General features: G+C 40.2%; 1 protein-coding gene and 1 non-coding gene across 3 annotated transcripts in view; one reads left to right on the top strand and one right to left on the bottom strand.

Moving 5' to 3' along the window:
• The first annotated feature begins 858 nt into the window (after positions 1 to 858).
• On the top strand, positions 859 to 930 carry TRNAD-GUC (transfer RNA aspartic acid (anticodon GUC)). The gene has a single exon. It is a non-coding gene; the product is annotated as a tRNA-Asp (tRNA).
• Positions 931 to 9,995: 9,065 nt separating this feature from the next.
• Positions 9,996 to 20,270, bottom strand: part of EMB3142 (nuclear pore complex protein (DUF3414)) — a 207,639-nt gene continuing 197,364 nt past the window's right edge. The window contains exons 38-45 of one of the 2 annotated variants that reach the window (XM_087378806.1): positions 18,396 to 18,539; positions 12,394 to 12,552; positions 12,163 to 12,270; positions 11,402 to 11,545; positions 11,180 to 11,280; positions 10,968 to 11,087; positions 10,725 to 10,863; positions 9,996 to 10,586 (exon numbers count right to left, since the gene is read on the bottom strand). In XM_087378806.1, coding sequence (XP_087234932.1) covers positions 10,506 to 10,586; positions 10,725 to 10,863; positions 10,968 to 11,087; positions 11,180 to 11,280; positions 11,402 to 11,545; positions 12,163 to 12,270; positions 12,394 to 12,552; positions 18,396 to 18,539 — 996 coding nt within the window. In that variant the 3' untranslated portion in view covers positions 9,996 to 10,505. Of the gene's footprint in view, positions 10,590 to 10,724; positions 10,864 to 10,967; positions 11,088 to 11,179; positions 11,281 to 11,401; positions 11,546 to 12,162; positions 12,271 to 12,393; positions 12,553 to 18,395; positions 18,540 to 20,270 lie in introns of both variants that reach the window. The other variant, XM_087378805.1, reaches the window with a different exon arrangement.

Below are 20,270 nucleotides of genomic sequence, written 5' to 3' on the forward strand. Positions count from 1 at the left end.
CGAAATCTTTCGTACTGTAACCAAACATGCCGTGATAAGTACACACATTCTTTGGTTTTAGATGTTGACACATAACCATGCCAAGCATAGGTTGTTTTCTAATCCCAACCAATAGATTACCTCACCATGTGGTTGGTCGAGTGAATATTAATGAGACATGGTTTCTCCCCTGGAACTTTATCTTGTAGCAAGAGAAAAGCATTAAGTCTATGAACACCCGCAGAACTGGAAGTTTTGAAAAATTATGAAACACCCAACGAAGCTTACAAAGTCTGTAGTAGCAACTACCATTGCTGTTTCTTCTGTCTTCTATTGGGCCTTGTGCACACGCAGCCCAAGCCTCCCGAAGAATCGAACACCGGATAAGCAGCAGACAACCATTCTTTTGACCTGAATCTTCCGTCGACTAAACGCTTGGAAGACTCGTCTGCGAATAGTGGCACCAAATAATACACGAGCGAGCTTCTTCCCCTTCATTGACGCTTTCGGGCATTAAGCCACAGTCTCTATTGGCACCACTGTGCGCTCGCAACACAACAACAAACAACGACGCTCAAAGATGGCAATAAAAATTGGACGTCGCTCTGGTCGGGCACGCCCTTACGACCGTAATGTCCCATTCGGCATTCACCCCTCCCATTTACCCAATGTTGTTGGAAATTATGTTGGCGAGAAGGGACTCCGGGGGGTGGGAGCGAATGCCACGGTATTGCGTAGAGAACACTAGAGACGGATACGTTGCAAATTGCAGGGGAGGCACGTGGTTTGGATTGTAGTTTCGTGATACGTGTTCGTCCATTGGTTTGCCTAAGACTAAGCTAAATATAAGTTTTAAAGCTTCAATTTGTAGCATCTAAAGTCGTTGTAGTATAGTGGTGAGTATTCCCGCCTGTCACGCGGGTGACCCGGGTTCGATCCCCGGCAACGGCGATTTGAATTTTGTTCTCTTTTTGAAGGATAAACTCTTAAAGCCCGAAATGTGGGGCTCACGGTCTTTGAATAGGCGTTAAGCCCGAAGTGGTAGTTCGTGGGGCCGGCTTTCGATCAATCTAAGCTCTTGTACATTTCGAGTTTAACTCTCCACTTGCCCTTGTAGTTAGCCAACCTTTTGTACTCTAGTCTTGACCACCTCCTAATGTAAGCCAACCTTTTTGGAAAACAAAAAACAGCCCTCTTAAATTGCTGTCATTCATGCTCCTTTAAGGGCTACATTTTGTCCTTTCTTTCGCTTCCTTAGAGCACGTTCCCAAGTAACAAAAATGCTCGACCATGAAGTGTGTTGATGTTAGCAAAAAGAAAGGGAAAGTTGAATCACTGGATTATTTGAGCAAATGGGAGCTCATCTAGAGTTTTTGAGCAAAATGGAGAAAAGCTGACAATAATTGCAAGATCAAGGTCAATTGCATGTTCCCATTGCCCCGAGTCTTACAATGCCTCCTTTATAATAGTTGGGAATGCATGATTATGTTTTTTTCTCCCATTGCCCCGAGTCTTACAATGCCTCCTATGTAATAGCCAAGATGTGGGAATGTGTGATTATGTTTTCTTCTTCATGTGGCTTTTTTACTTCACTCGTCTTTTGTAGCACTCACTAATTATTATAATGAGCATTTTTACTATTGTGTCTTACATTTATTATTGTGTCTTACATTTTTACTCGTCTTTTGTAGCACTCACTAATTATTATAATGAGCATTTTTACTATTGTGTCTTACATTTACCGATTGACCAATTAGTTTCCATGCTAGTGTGTCTCCCTTTGAGGCATGTAATCTACACGCTTTTATTTCTTTTTTATTTTTCAAGGGTAGCTTTCTTTTGATTGACCTACATCAATATTTTCACTAAATTCTATAGGCCTAAAAAAATAGCCATGCAATGTTTTTGGACGATGATACCCTCATGTGTAACGTTCCTTACTTATGTTGTTTGTCGTATGAAAGCCGTTTCCCCCATTTGTCGGGACAGGTCTTTGGGCATTCTCTTCCAGGTCGAAGTTCTCTCCAATTTCAGGTCAAGCTGGTTTGTTTGTTTATGCGGGAAGGTATGACCTTGTAACGCTTGGCATCCGCTTGTTTTTTCTCCGACTCAAGGACTTCCTTGATACAACGTTAACTGTTCTTTATCTCTCCTTTGAAGAGAATTGTTCCATCTATGCCAATTTGTATTCCTTTGAGGAATGCTTTACTTCATTTATTTCGCAAGTGGGTTTCACGTGGGGGCATAGGAAATATACTTTTTAACCCAAATGGGAGGCAAGCTAGCCTTGTAGCCACAAATAAGAAGGTTGGTATACCACCTCCATGGGTAGGAAATTCCCTTATCTCAAAGGTAAGGAGTTCGCCCATGCCTCTCCCATCACCCATGAAAATGAAAACCCTCATGTAATGACATTACTCTCTTTACATGGAGTGAATTTTTGTTCACCTAATATACTTAGGGTCAATTCTTGCTCTTCTTTTGAAAGAAAAAGAAAGAGGGGCAATACCTTCTTTAACTTGGGTCACCCTTTTGCATTGTTAAGAATATATCAATAAATGGTAGCATATTTTTTATTTAGAACAAGGCAATAGAGTGGCTATCTAATGTCTTTGAGTGGGCTACTTTGACACTGAAAATAGCTTTCAAGACTTTATAGTATTTCTTTTTTCAAATTTTGTCACAAGAATCAATTCATAGTTGAGTAATTTTGGGAACTGTGGAGATGCCCTCCATCCCAAGATGGAGAATGCACAATACCATGTGCCAAAGAATCTTATACATGATCATGAGGTTATAACAATAGCAAGACTTTGATTAGCCATTAAGCTAATACAATTATTACTTTGTAGCTATAACTTGAGACATTTAGATTCTTGTAGCTTTCCAAAATGACAAAATATGGATGAAAATGCTGTGGATGCTAGTTTGAAATTGCTAGCCCTTCTTACTCATGAGCAATGAGTGTATAGGTATGCTATTGACATGGTACGTTTCAAGATTTCCTTTAGGATATAGTCTTGTTGTAGCAAAAGAGCTAATGAGAGCAAGAAACAAATCGATACACTAACTAACAACCCTAAGAGGAGGCCACAAAAAGGCCCCAAGAAGGGAAATTATCACAAACATGAGGATGGGGGTGTTAAAAAAATAAGCCAATGCTTAGTTCTTGAGACTATATTTGGAAAATATCTCACATCCCATCATCCGTCCCCTTTCCAACCAGCTACAAAGATAGGTTTTACTCTCAAATGGAAAATCAATTCTTTATGAAACTATTTTGGAGTAAGACTTTTCGAAGAGGGCCATTATAGTTGCTATTTCCCCATAGCAATTTCAATGGGCAAAGGGGCAGTTTGTTACACTTTAAAAAGCTCCTGCCTTGTAGCTAATTTTTTGTCCAGGGAGACTCTACCTTTGTCAAAAAGCATTAAAAAGATATTAGTGCTGGTTGCAAGTTTGTTAATGGAGGGCTAGTGTGCGACATTGGAGCTGCTTGTGTCGCAGGGGCGATGGTGCCCCGCAAGCCAAAACTCAAGGAAATATGGTTGCAAATATGTGAACGCGCACATGTGCACATGTGAACCCCCATCGGCATCAACAAGTCTGAAACCAATCGCTATTTCAACAGATGGTCCCTTGAAACCAATCGCTTTATTTGGACAGATGGTCCCTGATAATCGTAGATCCATTGTTCTGCCTGTCTAGGTGGAGCTTCCGAACTTGCCTTTCTCCCTTTGCAATCAAGCCGCTTCTCTATGCAGTAGCTTAGGTGAGGTATTCCTAGGGGGAAGAGAGTCTCCCAATTGAGTTTTATAAATCCTTTTGGGATTGGGTTGGTCCGAGACTCCTTGAGGTATAGCTTTCTTCTTGATCATGCAAATAGTGGCATTATCAAGCTTATTCCCAAGGAGGGAAGGAAAGACTTCATAAAAAATTGGAGACCTCTCACCATGCTTAATTGCAGTTATAGATTTTTTGCCAAAACATTGGCCCTTAGGATTTAGCACGAGATGGTGGACAAGTGCATCCTGCAAGAACAGAGGGGGTTCATAAAGGGTAGACATCTTCTAGAGGCTATTGTCAACATTTGGGAGGAAAGTGAATATGCCAGAGAATTTGGTCATGATATCTGTATTATAAGGTTCATTTTGATAAAGCCTATGACAGGCTGGACTGGGACTTCCTAATTCAATCCTTGAGAGACATGGTTTGGGTCCACCAACGTATATCTCATATGTCTAAATCTTACTCTCGAATGCGTCATCCAAGGTTTGCATCAATGGTGAGATGTCCTCACCTTTCCCCTTGAAAAGATCCATTAGACAAGGTTGTTCCATCGCCCCCTTGCCATATGCTATAGCCACGGATGCTCTAGCATGGCTACTCATGGACAAAGCTCAAGATGGTTCACTAAAGGATATTGAAATGCCATCTAGAAAAAGTGTGGAAATTTTCTGTATAGTGTCGGGATCTCAGATCAATCATAGCAAAATTGGATACTGCACGCTCAAAGGAAAGCTGCAAGAGGACCTACAACACTTGGGATGTCAGTTTGATCCCTAAAGGAACTATTTTCATATTGCTAGGCATTCCCATGGGTTTTGACGTTTCCATGAAGGACCGATGGGAATGAGTCCTAAATAGGTTTAGTTCTAAGGTTTAGTTCTAAATTAGAGAAGTGGAGAGGCTTTCAGGCTAACCTTGCAGGAAGACGAATGGTGCTCAACCATTGTCTTGATCCGATCATTATTTTCTACCTCTCATGTTGGCACCCAAGCCAAGCTGGGCTTGATAAGATTATCTCTAAATCCAGGTCCTTCCTTTGGGGAGGGTCAAATAGGATTGCAAAAGTCAGATGGAGCTTCTGCACTAGACCACAGAGTGAAGGAGGTCTTGAGGTTTTGGACATCAAGCAATCTGCAAGCTAAACTTGCCTAACTTGGATAATAAAAGCCCTTTTAAATCCTAGACTTTACTGGGCTATGCTCTTATCCAAGAACTTTAAACAAGTCAAGCCAGTGAGAGCCAAGGGATGGAAGAGGTACCCAATCTTGTTTGCAGTCTTTAGCCTTGAACCTTGATCTACAAAAGGAAATCGCTTGTGGAAATCCCTATGGGCTACTCTTGAATCAATTGAAACCCAAATCAAGTTCTCTAGGAATGGCGCATTTATGTGACTTGACTCCATTTGGTCCTCATCAAATTATAGAAATGATGTTCTAGAAAATGAGGAGTTCATCAGGGCCTGTCATGATTTTAAAAAGGGTTTGCAAACGTGGGGGCAGTTGTGGCTCTGTGAACAATTCAGATGATGGATGACTTTGCTTGAAATCAGGAGGGGACATTTTAATTTACTCCTTAGAGTTTACATGTTCCTACTCCTTGAGGACATAGGAGACATGACCTATCCTCAATGCTAGGTGGAATGATCTTGACTCCCCTTAGTGCTAGAAGAGGAGATTCTCCTTGATTTGGACAAAGACAATATCTGAGAAGATGTCTACACTACTCTGGCTTATCTTGCACAAAGTGGTTTGGACCAATATGAGGGGGTTGAGGCTTGGAAAAGTGGATGGCAAATGTAAGCGTTGCACAGGGTTGCAAGAAGATATTTTGCATCTCTTTGTGTCCTGCCCATCTGCTAGAAGGGCCTGGAAAGTTGTTCAGATGCAACTAGGAGAGTCGGTGAGCTGGAAAGCCTTACTCTTTGGAGATGCAGCAAAAGTTAAACACTCTCACTGAGCACTTATTCGAGCACATGCCTTATGGATTGTTTGGATTTCCAAAAATGATTTTCAATTCAATTAGAATGTTACTAACGCAAATCATCTCTTTGTTTGCTGACTGGTTAGTAGGCATCTCATATCTACAATAGTGATTTAGATATTTTCTTCTCGGAAATTCGTGAACATGAGCGGCAACATCTCAGAATATTTAGTGAAGAGTGCCGGTTAGGGAGCATCTTCTACAAATCAGATTCAGATTTCAAATTATGTGTTTTCTTTTTGCTACCCAGTTATTCGATTATTATCCTAAAACGTCTTATTGAAAATATAAACTTGGCTCTGAAAATGTAATATCTTTTGAATAACATATAATACAAATATTTTTTTGCCCAAAAATAATGCTAACAACACTACCAACAACAAATGCTATATTGATTACAGCTATGCCACAATAGCTACATTGAAGTTGAACTCCCTTCATGACCACCACTGTGAATGGCCACTGTATCAACACTAGAATCACTGTGCTATGATTTATCATCTAAGATGTCATCAACATTACCTATCATTCGTGTCCAACCCAAGACTCTTACTCTTTTGAAACCTAGTATGGGTAGTATAATGTTAACTATCATTTGGATCCCATTCAAGAGGCATAGCCTTTGGAAGGCAATCTTGATAGGTAAGGTACTTCACCTTTGATAAGAAGCCTAAATATGTCTTCATCATTTGCCTTTGCTAAGATGACCAAATACCTATGTAGCATGTTGTAACTAACACTCTATACAGTTCTGGACAGTGAATTGCAACTAGAATACATTGTGTCAGATGATAGAGTTTGTGCATGCCACTAAGTCTCATCTCCCACTAGAAACTCTAAGAAAAAATGATAATAACACTACCAACAAATGTGATCATCTTCCAAAATCTAATAACGACAATCTGTAAGTTTAATGATCATTTGGATTCAATCTAATATGCTTTCCCTTTGGGGTGGTTTGGGTAGTCTACGCACTTTTCCTTTGGTATGAAGACTGAATACATCTTTGTATTTGCATTTGCTAAGAAGACTAAAAATCTATCAACATGTTATAGTATACCATTTTGGGTAGTGTGTCGTAAGTACAATACACTTCATTTGACAACAAAATTTTGACTCCTTGCATGTTTAACTACACTTGTTAGACAACAAGATTAGGATATGGATAGTATGCATGTTTATCCATCTAAGATGTAGCTCTTTAGAAGCCAATACATTCTATACTAATTTTTATGATGTTGCAACTACAATGACATTGTTTTGCAATGCATAAGCTATAGCATGCGTAGTTACTTCTCTCAAGTTGGCACATAGTCTTATTTTGAGACAATGTATCGCACTTTGAGACATTACAGTGGCATGATCCAAAGTTGGTATTCTACCTTGATTTGTATCATTGATGTGATGAATTGCACATTCCCAAGGGACTAAGGTGATATGCCCAGTGTATGAATATGAATGCCAATGATAGATCTTAGGGGGTTGACATTAGTGGAAACTAATCAAATGGCTCAATAAATGGCTCACTTACAATGTTGGAGTTGGATCTCCTCGAAGGCTACACTAGTATACAACTACACTACATTTGACATAAAACTCAAAAACAGAATTTATCTTCATTGATGTTATGTGCTGGATTGAGAGGCTACAATGGATCAAGATATGGTTTTGATGAAGAGGCTTAATGATCTTGAACTGACCATTGCATAATACATGGCATTACTATAAATTTGGCTCAAAACATCACTTGCTTATTAAAAAAAAAAGAATAGCATCATTAGATGATGCATAGTAAAAAATGTGAAAATAGAGCTGATATGGGTATGTAGAAGCACCATTTAAATTTAGCCCCACAATAATGCTCATAATGACTTAGAACACTTGCATAAGCATTATATGCATCACTTGTAGCCTGCCCCCCTCTTGGCCCTCTTGCCCTTTAGTTTCAACTTTCCTTCCTTTAATTTACTCCTCTCCTCTCCTTCCTCCCTAGCCATCCTTCCCACCATGTCCATCCTTTACTCCTTGACCCTTCCATTTCCTATCATATTCTGAGATTGGAAGCTTGGAGTTGAGGTGGAAAAAGGTTTTACCATTTGTATTTATGCGTTAACCATCAACAATGCCTTTTTATAGCCAATATTGATCCAAATACTAGTGGTATAGTTACTGGCACTTCTATATATAAACCTACCCATTTAATTTTAATTGCTTTTAATTTGAGTTGTAAATCTCATCTTCTATCGCTATCCTGACACCAAGGCTTGGCCACCAAATCTTCTAAACTCTTCCTTATTTCCATTTATGCCACACCTTATTCTTCCAAAGTTAATCCTTTACTACCCCCCCCCCCCCCCCCCCCCCCCCCCTCAATGGACACACAACTACAACTAACTCATTTACTTACATATGTCGAGCTTTGGTGACCTAGCAAGAAACGTTAACTAAGGAGGAGGAGTTAAAACAATTCTAGCCATCATATTGTGTGGGAAGTTTGAACTATGGTGCACATGTATGATCACATTATGGTGAGAAAATGATTACAACATACAAATCATAGCCAAATATGTAAAGAAAAAATACATTATGATTTGGAACTATGGAACTCTAGGGTTAATCCATAAGTAAGTCATAAGAATCTTGGAAGATAGAACGAGCTAGAGTAGTATCTATTGACGCAAAATGAGTCTCATATGATAGCCACCCACAACTCCCTCCCTACCTCTAGACTCCATAGCAATTGGTTTACAAAAACCTTGACACGACGTCCCACACCACTATCACTAAAACTCGCATACTAAAAAGCCATGAAATAAGTTCACATAATAATAAGAAACTCACTCCAAACAAAGTAATAATGAAAAGAGCATAACTCTAAATTATCACCAAAGGAATGGTGCAAAATACAACACAATCGATCTAATCCTACTATGTCAATGAAGACCATATAAGAAAGTAAAGATAGTTAACCACTTGCAACCCTAACAAAGAGTTTCTTCATGCTGATTGTATGGAATGATTTTGCTCTATTGGTTAACTATCCCTATACAAATCTTGATACAAAATAAATGAGCACCGTCATAAGCATGAGGTACTAAATACACCATATGAAAGGTAATTTAATGAAATTAAATGATGATCACTTGATCTCGTCTTACACGTGTACCTCACAACAACTTAAGAATATGAACTTTCTAACACCCACACCTCTACTTAAGACTTCTCTAAGACATTACCCTCACAAATTTGCCCTAGCAAGAAGCAATTTCGGTAGTAAGTAACCACTAAGACCGTCATGCAAGAAAGAAGAATAATGGCCCAGACTATGCAAGAAAGGCTGAGACAAACATAGAGGCAAGGTAGATGGAATGTAGCCTATGGATGCAATTGAGGGCATGTCAAATGTTGATTGACAACTCCTCAAATGGTGTTCAAAAGGGGTTAAATCATGAAGATAAGCTAGAGCGGGACAAAAAGGCAAATAATGGTGTATTAAGTCAATCATCACTGATTCCCTAGCACCAAGGAAGGACTACTGGATCCTCACTCCATGACCCACGACAATTGCACTTAGCCTCATGAGAAGTGAATGCTTCGATTTACTATCCCACTAATGTCAAGCTACATGATAACCATCTAGCAACTACTAATGCAAAACAAGTTGCAGAGCATATCCATCAAAACGCTTTATTGCAATGAGAACATCTAGATGTGCTAGAGCTACCAACGAAGCCCACTCCATACAAGATTGCTTGGTGAGTGCAGAATAGGATGACTTGTTGTTGAGCATCCTATGTATTGTTTGTGATAAGCTTGAGATAAAGTGCACAAAAAGCTTCGTTCACAAGTTTTAGTATGTCCATCTACAATGTACAACATGAAGTGGAGAAAAACAAAGCAAAATAAAGAATATATCCAAATGGAATTTGTGGAAACTAAATGTGATTGAACCATGGCTCCATGTAGCGAAGAACTTGCTAGTATGTACCTAGGTGAGCAACATAGACTGGAAGTCACAGCCAAAAAATTAGAATAGGAAGGACTCAACAACTCCAAAAGAAATCGAAGGCCAAGACCAGACTATTTACTAGTCTCATTGTATAAAGTCGATGGGGAGGTCCTACCATACTGGGGAATCTTCGGCCTCAATTAAGATAAAGAGTTGCTTAGCAACCCCCAACAATGGCAACAAAGTTCATGAAGCATAAGATATGTCACTCCAAAACCTCAACAAACCTTGACCTCAACATTGCCTCTTTATAACAAAAATTTATAAGAACACGAGACAACATCCAAAAGAAGGAAGAGAGTCCTTTAGCCACATGTTCCTCTTTGTTTTTTTCCCTCTCCATCTATATCTCTTTCTCTTGTACATTCATGTTTATGTTTATGAAATCCTTGGGTTGTGATTTTCAGTTCACCTTCACACTCCACAAGACCTACGACGCCCTTCTCTCAATTGCCACGAGGTACATTTGCAACAAAAAGATTCTATAGTTGCATATTAACAAAATTCTTATTGGGAATTAGGAGATACAAGCAGCATTCACCCCCTGTACAACATTGGAGGGATGTACCGCTAATATTCTTAGACATTGGTAGAAAATGGGTCCACCCCTTGTACAAGATTGGTGGGCTCTGGATGGTGAGTTTTATATCTAACAAAACTATGTAAGATCCAGTAGAAAACGGGCTACCCCTTGTACAAGATGGTAGGATCTGCACAGACTTCTATAACCCCGATCACCACATCAAAACTATGCGAGACCGAGTATTATTCGTGACTTCAAAGAGCGGATGAGCCTCTGAATTTGTTGGTCACTCTGTGCTGTCCTCTCCTGCTAATATCCAACAATGGAAATTTTATCACACAAATGCCTTTATGTGTATCCTACATAATTCTTGCATATTCCTATAAACAATTGGAATGCTGCTACATTAGGAAATTGAGTCAGATTTGAGTCAGATTTGCCCACCTCATTCATTCTTTCAAGTTGCTCAAGAGTAGGCAGCAGCTTCTCATTCAACATTTGAAGTTCCTCTGTGGAACCAAAGTACGGATCAACATGGTCAATGCTTTCAACTGCACGCCTCAATTGCTCTGGTAGTTGCAACCTGCATAAAGCAAGCAACAGTCCATTTAACAGGAACAGAGAGCTTCTAATCATAGTGTGAAATGTGAAAACTTGTGAAAACACAGGTTACAACTTCATGCTCACTCTTTCTCAAAATGTATGTATAGAATGTTGAGAGCATGCTCAATGATATAATGGTACAGAGCAATCAGGGACTCTGTATTCCCCGCTGCACTGCACATTTCGACCATTGCCAGATATCTCCTGAAACAGAAGATCATTATATGCTGAGTCACTTCGAGAATTCCAATAGAAAGAATAAAAGGGAATTGGATCCAAAGTTCACAAGTACTCACCGCTTTTGGATACTGTCAGTATCACCAGTTCTCTCTACCCTGCTGTATGCTTTGATGATGTCATCAACTTCATGTCGAGACAGCTCATTAATATCTTGTACCTTTGAGTCAGACAGCAGAGGCAAACATATATTACGTCACTATCTACTACACTGATTTTCACCAATGCATTTGGTGAAAATTGGCCCAGCTAAATTCCCTTTTAAGAAGGACGCAGTTCACCTTTGCTAGGAGTAGTGACATCTCTTCGGTAAAAGTCCCTAAATCTGAGGTAGCCTGCTCTACAAGGCTGGCAACAAGCTTTAGGGTAGGTTGGCTGTGCCTACCAAATGTAAATTTGCCAGCTGACAGAGTTTCTGCTGTAATCTGCAAGATGCATACAACTTTAAATGTTAGATATACTGAAGAAAGATGTGCATCACACAATCTAGGTAGATTGCATAGCTGGACTTCTGAGCCAAACACTGATGCTTATGAGCTTTTATGGATAATTTACTAAGTAATCAGAGAAACGTTTAGTGGACACAAGAAATATCTAGCCCTCCAAAGAGCACAAGATACCAGCCAGAAAAACTACTTTGGCTGGAAGGGTGAAAAGTTAAAGACTGTCGAAAGAACCAAAACCACACCTATGGAAGCTTTGCTCCTTCACATTATCACAGAAGGGGATCTAAACAAATTTCCAGGATCTAGAATATGATAACACAAACTGAACGTCATCTCATTGCTTGACCGTCCCACATTTCGGACGCCTCTTCATGGGAAGATGAAAGCCTATTAGATAACAAGAATTTAAAGTCTCTTTGGTGCAGGCTAAAAATACTTTTCTCAGTTTTTAACACAAGCAAGGGCCTGCATACAACTCTTGTTAAATGTAGAGGACAGGTACAAATCAAATCCTTACAGTTCTTGGATAAGCTTGGAGTACAGCCAGTCAAGTAATGAAGAAAAACCATGCATAAGGATAGGCTGCAGCCACTCACATGATCTGAAATATGAAAGCGTAATCCCTGCTTTGCAACCATGCTATACATGACAGAAATCAGATTGCAGCGAAGTCGAGCAATAAGAAGCTCCAGTCCCCTCGCAATCTGCCAACATTAAAAATGACATTATGCAAGAAGCTGGAGACTGTATGCTGCACAAAAGTTTGAACTACTGATTATATAGAGTCTCATAAGCACACTATACACATGCATGCATTCGCTAGATACCTGTCGTGTGCCTGATGCAACATCACACAAGCGTTCAGCTTCCTTAATATACAACACATATCTATTCTTTGAATCTGTATCCTGACAGAAGTACACAGAAGCCAGACTGAAGAGCGCCTGGTTCAAACCTATTCCATCTGTTTTTTCCAAATACCAAACCTGCAGGGAACTTAACACATGTTAGGCTTATCAACTTCTAGAAATACTCAAATCTAAGCATGCCAGTCCATAAGAAACCTCATCCCAGGTCAAATAATACACAGAATCCCTTTCATCTGTAGATTGTCAAATACAGAAAGCACAGATGAAGATGCCATCAGCAAAGCACTTCAGAAGCTTGAGAAAAATACATAAAACAGATTGGTTGGGGGAAGTCCTTCCATACACGACCCAGAAAATAATTACAAAACATTTCAAACAGAAAAGGTGAAAAAGGAGAATGAGCATGTATTATCATTATGAGGGGCACAAAAAGACAAAGATAATGTCAAGCAAATAGTAGGAAAAAAGGGTGTTTCATTCCTGCAAGACTCTGTGATGACCCTTAGTTTGCAATCTTCTTGGAGCATTCTTGGTTCTCTTCAAACCGCCTAATCTTGAGAAGCCTCTGAAGTCTGCACTACTAGAACCATAGATTGTCACTTTACTCACCTACATCTGCTCTTCTGATTTGTTTTCTGCACAATTGAACACTAGTAAATTCAATTAAGGGCTACATTGTGGTGCAAGCAGAACACCATGAGTTGGGGAAAACCTATATCTTCAAAGAAAACATGGCAGGCGTTCTATGCTGAAGTGCCCTGCACACATGCACACGCATGCAAGCATACACACTTTTTTTTTTTTTGGTAAATCCATGATTATATTATCAGCAAAATTTACATGAGGGTCTCAAAAAAGCAGAGAGCCTCAACAGGAAATGGAGAGCTAAAGTTCGGCATGCTAAAGCAGTGGTTCAATCTTTGACTGCACTTTTTCAGATGCAGCCCCTTTCTTCCCAACAAATGGACACTCTCGCTCAGTCAAAAGCTCTTTTGCATGCAAGCATACACACACACACATCTTTTTGTTGTAAAAGAAGCTTTTGTTAAGAAGAATGTACATTTATAGCTGTCCCAAAGTGGGACAGCTACTACTCGTAAACTAGTGATAGCTGCTCTAGTGAAGAACAGCTAGTACAACAAACTAAAAACAATGAAAGAACACTTCTAGCTGAGTGCAGGAAGATCTCCCATGTAATGCATGTCCTACAAAAGAAACAATAAATATTGTGCCCATAGATGCGAGCGTTACGGGCATGATATAAGGACCACAGTGCCCAATAACAACACCAAGTCAAAAACTGAACATAGTCCGGTGTTTAAGCATATCTCCCAAATAACCAAAACTGCCTGCCAAAAGCGATGCTAGGAAATCAGGCATGAAGATAAGTCCCCACCAATCTGGGAAGAAAATTGCCGGGAACCGGGAAAGTTTGGAGCAGATGCAGGACTATCTCCCTCGAATGTGAACAAGATGGACAATGCTAGGAAGCTATGCGCTTGGCACCCAAGAAAGGGCCCACTGGTAGTACACCAACCAAACGCCACCATAAGAAAAGCCTTTGTCTGAGAGGGAGCTTACTGTTCCAAATACAGCCAAGACAAACCTTCCACCAAGCAAGAGGTTTGTCAAGATGCCAAATAAAAAGCCCACGCTCATGTATCCATGGCTGTGGAAGAAGAAGATGGTAAGCTTCAGCTCCAACCTCACTACCTCACCACCTCCATCATAGAGTCCCACTGTAGCTCCAACTCCAACCTCACCAGCTCCACCACCCACTGCAGCTCCAGCCACAACCTCCTCAGCTCCATCTCACACCTCTCCAGCTCTAGCTCCAACTCTACACACAAGCCCAGGTAAGCAATCTGTCACCTGTCATTGGTTATTCCTGTTGTTAAGGTGAAATGACCATTTCATAGCTTTCTCTCAAAGACACTCTCTGAAATGTTTTTTTGAGCACATCTCATATGTATTCTAAGGTTTAGGAGGATGGTGGAGTACAACTGATTAATTAGATTGGGCTTAAGCAAAATTTGCTCAAAAATGTGATTTGAGCTCTTTCTTTGTTTTTCTCTTCCATATCGCGTTTTCTAGCAAAAAGTCCTTCCTCTTGATGCAAAAGCATCGTGTCCAGTCAAGTTTAGGTATATGCCTAATAGCTGCTAATGCAATAGAATTAGATAGATCAAGAAGACACTTGGAAAGGTAGATCAAGAATGTGGCTTTTGCACAAGTATAGGTAGGTGGGGATAATGATGGGAGAAAACACATGCCAAAACTGGTCTTCAAGGTACTATATTTAGAGTATCTAGTGATTTCATGCACCTATTTTTAGACCAGGCTTCCAGACTTTATCATTCCCTTTGTCCTCCCTACAAGCTATATAAATGCGATATAGGGTGTTTTTATGGAAAAGAGCCTCAAATCGCGTTTTCTAGAAAAAAATGTTATCCTCTATGGACCAAGTACAGCTAGGTTAAATGTGAACTTTGCCAAATCCAAACTTCTTCCTATTCATGCACATGATTGGCACCGTATTTTATGGCATGGATTGATATTGCCCCCGGATCAAATTGTGTGCCATTTGGGCTACCCCATTGGTTGGCATATTTCTTTGCCACAGGAAAGGTTATGGGTATTACAGAAGCTATTTCATAAGATACATTATTGGAAGCTGTCCACATGGCCATTACATGTCTGTCTGCGAATAGTACAGTCCATTATTATGGCCAATGTGCAATTTCACTTGCTATTAATTCCCTGGTCTTTTACAGATATTGAGAAATTCATATTCAAGGCTATGGGATGCCTTTGGCGCACTAAAACTGATCGTAAGGCACTTCGGCTTCTAATTATAGCTATGTTTGTTCGCCCAAAATGCATGGGGGTTGTCACTATATTACAAAAAACAGTCCCAAAGAAAGGGACTAAGAACTAGCGCAAATGCGCGCACACATAGAGAGTACACACCTTTTTTTTTTTTGGGTGGAATCTATTTGTTTTTATATCACAAACTGCATCCCCAAGGAAAAACATGCAGCTGCATACACCTCTTTTTTTGGGTGGAATCTATTTGTTTTATATCATAAAATGCAATCCCCAAGGAAAAACATGCAGCTGCAACATCAAAAGATGGCATTGCAGACAATATACAGGAAATTCCAGATCATGGGCACGGAGGAAATCAAAGAAAGATTGCCACAGAGACACGCAGAAAAAGTGAAACTTTGACAGAGACCGATCAGCAAAGGCTATGATTTCTGTCTTTCCATAGAGTCCAAAGTGCGCAATAATGCACCCAAGAGAAGAAAATATCATATCCATGCCTTTTAGGGTGAACTCCAAATAACAAGAATACCTTGCCAAAGCAAGCACGCACTAGGAAAGTGCGCCTGCGGAAGCTGCTGCAATAAAAATAGGAAGCCATGAGTCGCAGCGGCGGAGCGCAATGCTAGAAGAGATGAACCATGGACTCTCGTGGTGCCATACCTCTATGGCAAGTAGCAAGAGCAATGCATCGATGTGCCAGATCTGGCCACATTGAACAACTCCAAGTATGACCCGCCACAAGTAAACCTGTTGACGAAGATGGAGCTTACAAGTCCAAAGTTGCTGCATTCTTTCCCCCACTAGGATGCATTATGTGTCAGCCCAAATTTGATCTGCATGTCTTCCTTCCCCGCTCAGCCCTTGCCTCCTTTCTCTCTCTCCCCTCAGTCTCTCTCCCTCGCTGTGATCAGCCCTTACTATCTCCCTCCACCTCAGCCTACCTCTTCACCTGAAACAATACTAGCAGTTAAGCCAGGGAAGGGATGGCAAGGGAGCCAAGGGAGGCACGCCACAGGCCACAGACGAGAAGGGAGCAGGAAAAAAGGGATGACAAGGGAGCCAGGGCAGACAAGTGGAGGGGCAGAAATGGCGAGACAACTAGGAGTGATGGAGGTGAACAAAGGAGGCAGCGATGGCAAGATAGCTAGGGACAATGATGGCGAGACAGCTAGGAGCAGCCAAAGCATGGCGGGGGGCAGGATGCCGGCACAGCAGGGGGTCCATAACGTTCTCCAAGAGGAAGCTCCATTACCTGCTCAATATTTCCTCCAACGATGTGAGCCTTAATTTTTTGCAACGGCAACCCTTAATTAACCATTCAACTTACCTTAATTTTTTGTGCGGCCGGAGACCAGAAGCCAATTAATGGGAGTTTCCATTTTTCCAGCATCGTGGTGACATTCTAGAAAGACACACTCTACTCCCCCTTGCAAATAACAATGATTGATTCATTCCATGGTCATTCATTTTTCATTTTTTGGCTAATTTATTTGACTGTTTATTGTACACATTGGCTCTAATCACACGTGTGAGTTTAATGTGAGTTCTCTAAACAAGACTTCACACGCTAGCCATTTATCTTCAACAAACCCTATACATACATCATCACAAAGTTTCAGTGATACCAACTTTTGCATGGTGTTCATCATGCTTTAGTAACACCATATTTGCTATGGTGGTGTTTCCTTTCTCAAGATTAGTCACAACTGACACTTCACAATAGCCAGTCACCGTAAGTGATAGAATGATAGAAGCTAGTGCATGGGGTGGAGTATAGATGGAACAATTACGAGTCTATCAACTAATCCTTTACACAATCACCCTCCAACTAATCAGCATGCCCCTCCAATCAGTCCTAATACCTTCATACTACCCTCGATGTTGAGTCTTGATATATCTTAGGCAATGATACCTAATTTACAATGACACAATGAGATCACTTAGTTCTTAATCATGAGAAGGACGTGATCTTTGGAGTAACTTATCATTTGAGTAATTATCTTGGCATTAGATACTACTCTTCATTGGCAAAATTTTTGGCTCAATATGACTTCCCTAGCGTAAATTATGAGACAACAAGCACTAGGCTGGTGTGTTCTATGCCTAATTTTAATTGATTATGTGCACAGGTAGAAGGGCTCATGGGAAATGGTTTTTAAAAGACTAATTAATTCAGTTTGGATTGATATCTTCCATTTAAGTTAAATTAACTACTTTATAAACAGTATTACATTAATTTAATTAGCCCCATTAACTAATTCATAATTTTTATTTCAGTAAAACATCTGCTTTAGCTGCTGTTAGGCTTTTCATAAAAAATTTAGCATTTAAATTTCGGTTTAACTATGCCAACTAGAGTTTGCGTAGCCATCTTATTGTTCTCTCCTGCTTCCATCTTGCTTTAGATTGTTCCACACTATCTTCCAAGTACCTACTCTTGCTTGAAACTTTTGTTCTACTACCTATTTGGCTGTTAGATTCTAAGTGTTCATGAAGTAATACACTAGAACTCACACTTGAACGTAAGCATAGAACTGCCAAATTATTTAAATAACTCCACACTATCTTCCAAGTACTTACTCTTGCCCGAAGCTTTAATTCTATGTAGCTGTTGGATTCTAAATGTTAATTAAGTAATTCACCAGAACTCACACTTGCACATAACCACAGCACCGACAAGTTACTTCAATAACTCCATTTTGTTTTAGAAAGATAGCAAAATCTTTGACATAAAGCAAGAACGTATTCTCCACATATTTGTTCAATAGAACTAGAACCACCTCTATAACAAGAAATATGTGAAGTGCGTATCTGTGATTCTATTTCATCTCAATTATCAATTTTAATGAAAGGAAAAACACTTTATTTGACTTTTTTGAAAAGCATAAAGTTCTACTTGTTGACCTATTGGCTGAATTTACATATAATTTTCCTTGTGATATGCACCCTGTTATACCACTTCAAGAAATTAGCCCATGACGGACTAAGTTGCAACTAGTTGAACATGTATCAACAAATACAGTTATACCAGTTCAAGGCAATAAACGACAGACCAAGTTGCAACTCATTCACCATGTATAAACCCAACTTCACACCAAAACTGGTCTCAAACATTGCAATAAATTTACTACCTTGCTGAGTATGGCAGTAGCAAGTTCAAGCTCTTCCAGGTCTTCCAACTGCACTCCTGTTCGATCATCTCTCAAAATACGAACAAAAAGTCCTTGATGGGCTTTAATAAACTCCGTAATTTCAGAGACTACTTCGCTTGCATCCTGCAAAATAATGACACAATTAAATAGAGCCACACAAAGGTGTACAGTTTATTTAGTACAAACATGGGCAATAAAAACTAGTCAAATGAAATTTTCTGTTGACTGCTGAATTAGCCAAAATTTTAAAAGAGAAATAAAATTGTGACAGGCTCAAGAGCTTCAAGCTGACCACATGACCAATATATCAAGAACAGAGACTTGAATATGACTTGATTGCTTATAAGCGAACACTTGATGAAAAGTCATGAAGCTCTACCTACCTAATAAAAGCAGATATCGCAGTTTTCCAACCAAGAATAGCATCACAGCACTAGGAAAGTGTTCTTCAGCAAATCCCCATTGCAAATCCCCAATACTACTGGCCAAAACATGCCTAACATCAGCCCCCCTTATAGGGTGCATATAAAAAGTTAAGCCGACAACATCAGGATTAAATATGCAGAAACTGAACATGATCTGGAGGGCATAATCTCCTTACAGAGTTAACATGCTTCTTTACTCTCATGAGTGCCAAGTTATGCAGTCAAGACTACCTCCATGCAAGTTGCAACCACCCCCCCTCCCCCCCCCCCAAAAAAAAAAAAAAGGTGTAACACAACTTATTTTACATGAGCGCACGTGCACACACACACGCGCGCCCGTGCGCACCACCTACCCTGGACCTATCCCTTAGTAAGAGAGAAAGGAAGGAAGAAAGAAAGAGAAAGACTAACCCAAGAGGATTGGGGAAAAAGAGATGAAAAGGGATAAGTGTGATGAAATAACCTTGGGGGTTACGTGTTTTCATTTGATTATGAGTTTCTAAGAACATACTGGTAGGCGTGGTTTGTTTTGGCCAAGGTACAAAGTCGAGATTAAAGAAGGAGCCCACACGTGGTTGAACTGAGGATCTACATGAAAGAAGAGAAGCCATGCAAAGAAGGAACCGTATGCACACTGAAAGAGCGTGGAACACAATTTCTATAAGGAAGAGAGGATCCAAGAGGGAGGGCCCTTGGCAGCAAACGCGAACCGGGGAGAACTCTCATCCAGGACCTTGCGGGGAGGAAGAGAACCAGATTCTGGCCATGGAATTAGAATCCATTCTCTAGAGCAAGCCAAACACCTGCCCAAGGTGGAAAGGGGTGGTCGGGAGGCTAAACTCCCAGAAAGGGTTCTAAATGAGATAAGTATCGTCAACAAATTACTCTTTTTGTTAAAAAGAACTAAAACTCATTCTTACTCTTCATCTATATAATGTTTCATTCTCTGCTTCTCGTTTGATAAACATAGACTAACTCACCGTTGTATTGGCATCTTGCAAGGATTCAAGGAGGGTCGACAAGGTCGTTGTCTTCCACACTATGGTTCTTTCGTAGTTTTTTGGTGGGTGATAAGGTGTCAAGTTCTAAGAGACCACAACTAGCTTGCCCCTTAAAGTGGAGGGAATAAAGGAAAGGATTATCGGGTGGTATGAGCATAAATCTTTGCATGCATGCGTTGATCAATAGTCTTGCCACTCCTAGCAGGTTCTATGCTGTATCATACACTTCTTGCATCGTTGCATGCCAGTCAAACTAAACGTTGAATGTATTGCAGATGACCCTAAGGGGAAAGACGGGGTTGAAATTATGTCGTTCTGATGATGAGTCGTCTTTTACGTATTCTAAGGTAAGAGCTAACGATCACCCGAAGTTATCTGTGCTAGGGAAAGGAGTATGTGGATGCACCAGACATAGCTTGGGTGATTGT

Source organism: Dipteris shenzhenensis, chromosome 9 (genome assembly GCF_047967505.1).
Source record: "Dipteris shenzhenensis isolate YYH24624 ecotype China chromosome 9, Dip_SZ_1.0, whole genome shotgun sequence".
Taxonomy (NCBI): Eukaryota; Viridiplantae; Streptophyta; class Polypodiopsida; order Gleicheniales; family Dipteridaceae; genus Dipteris; species Dipteris shenzhenensis.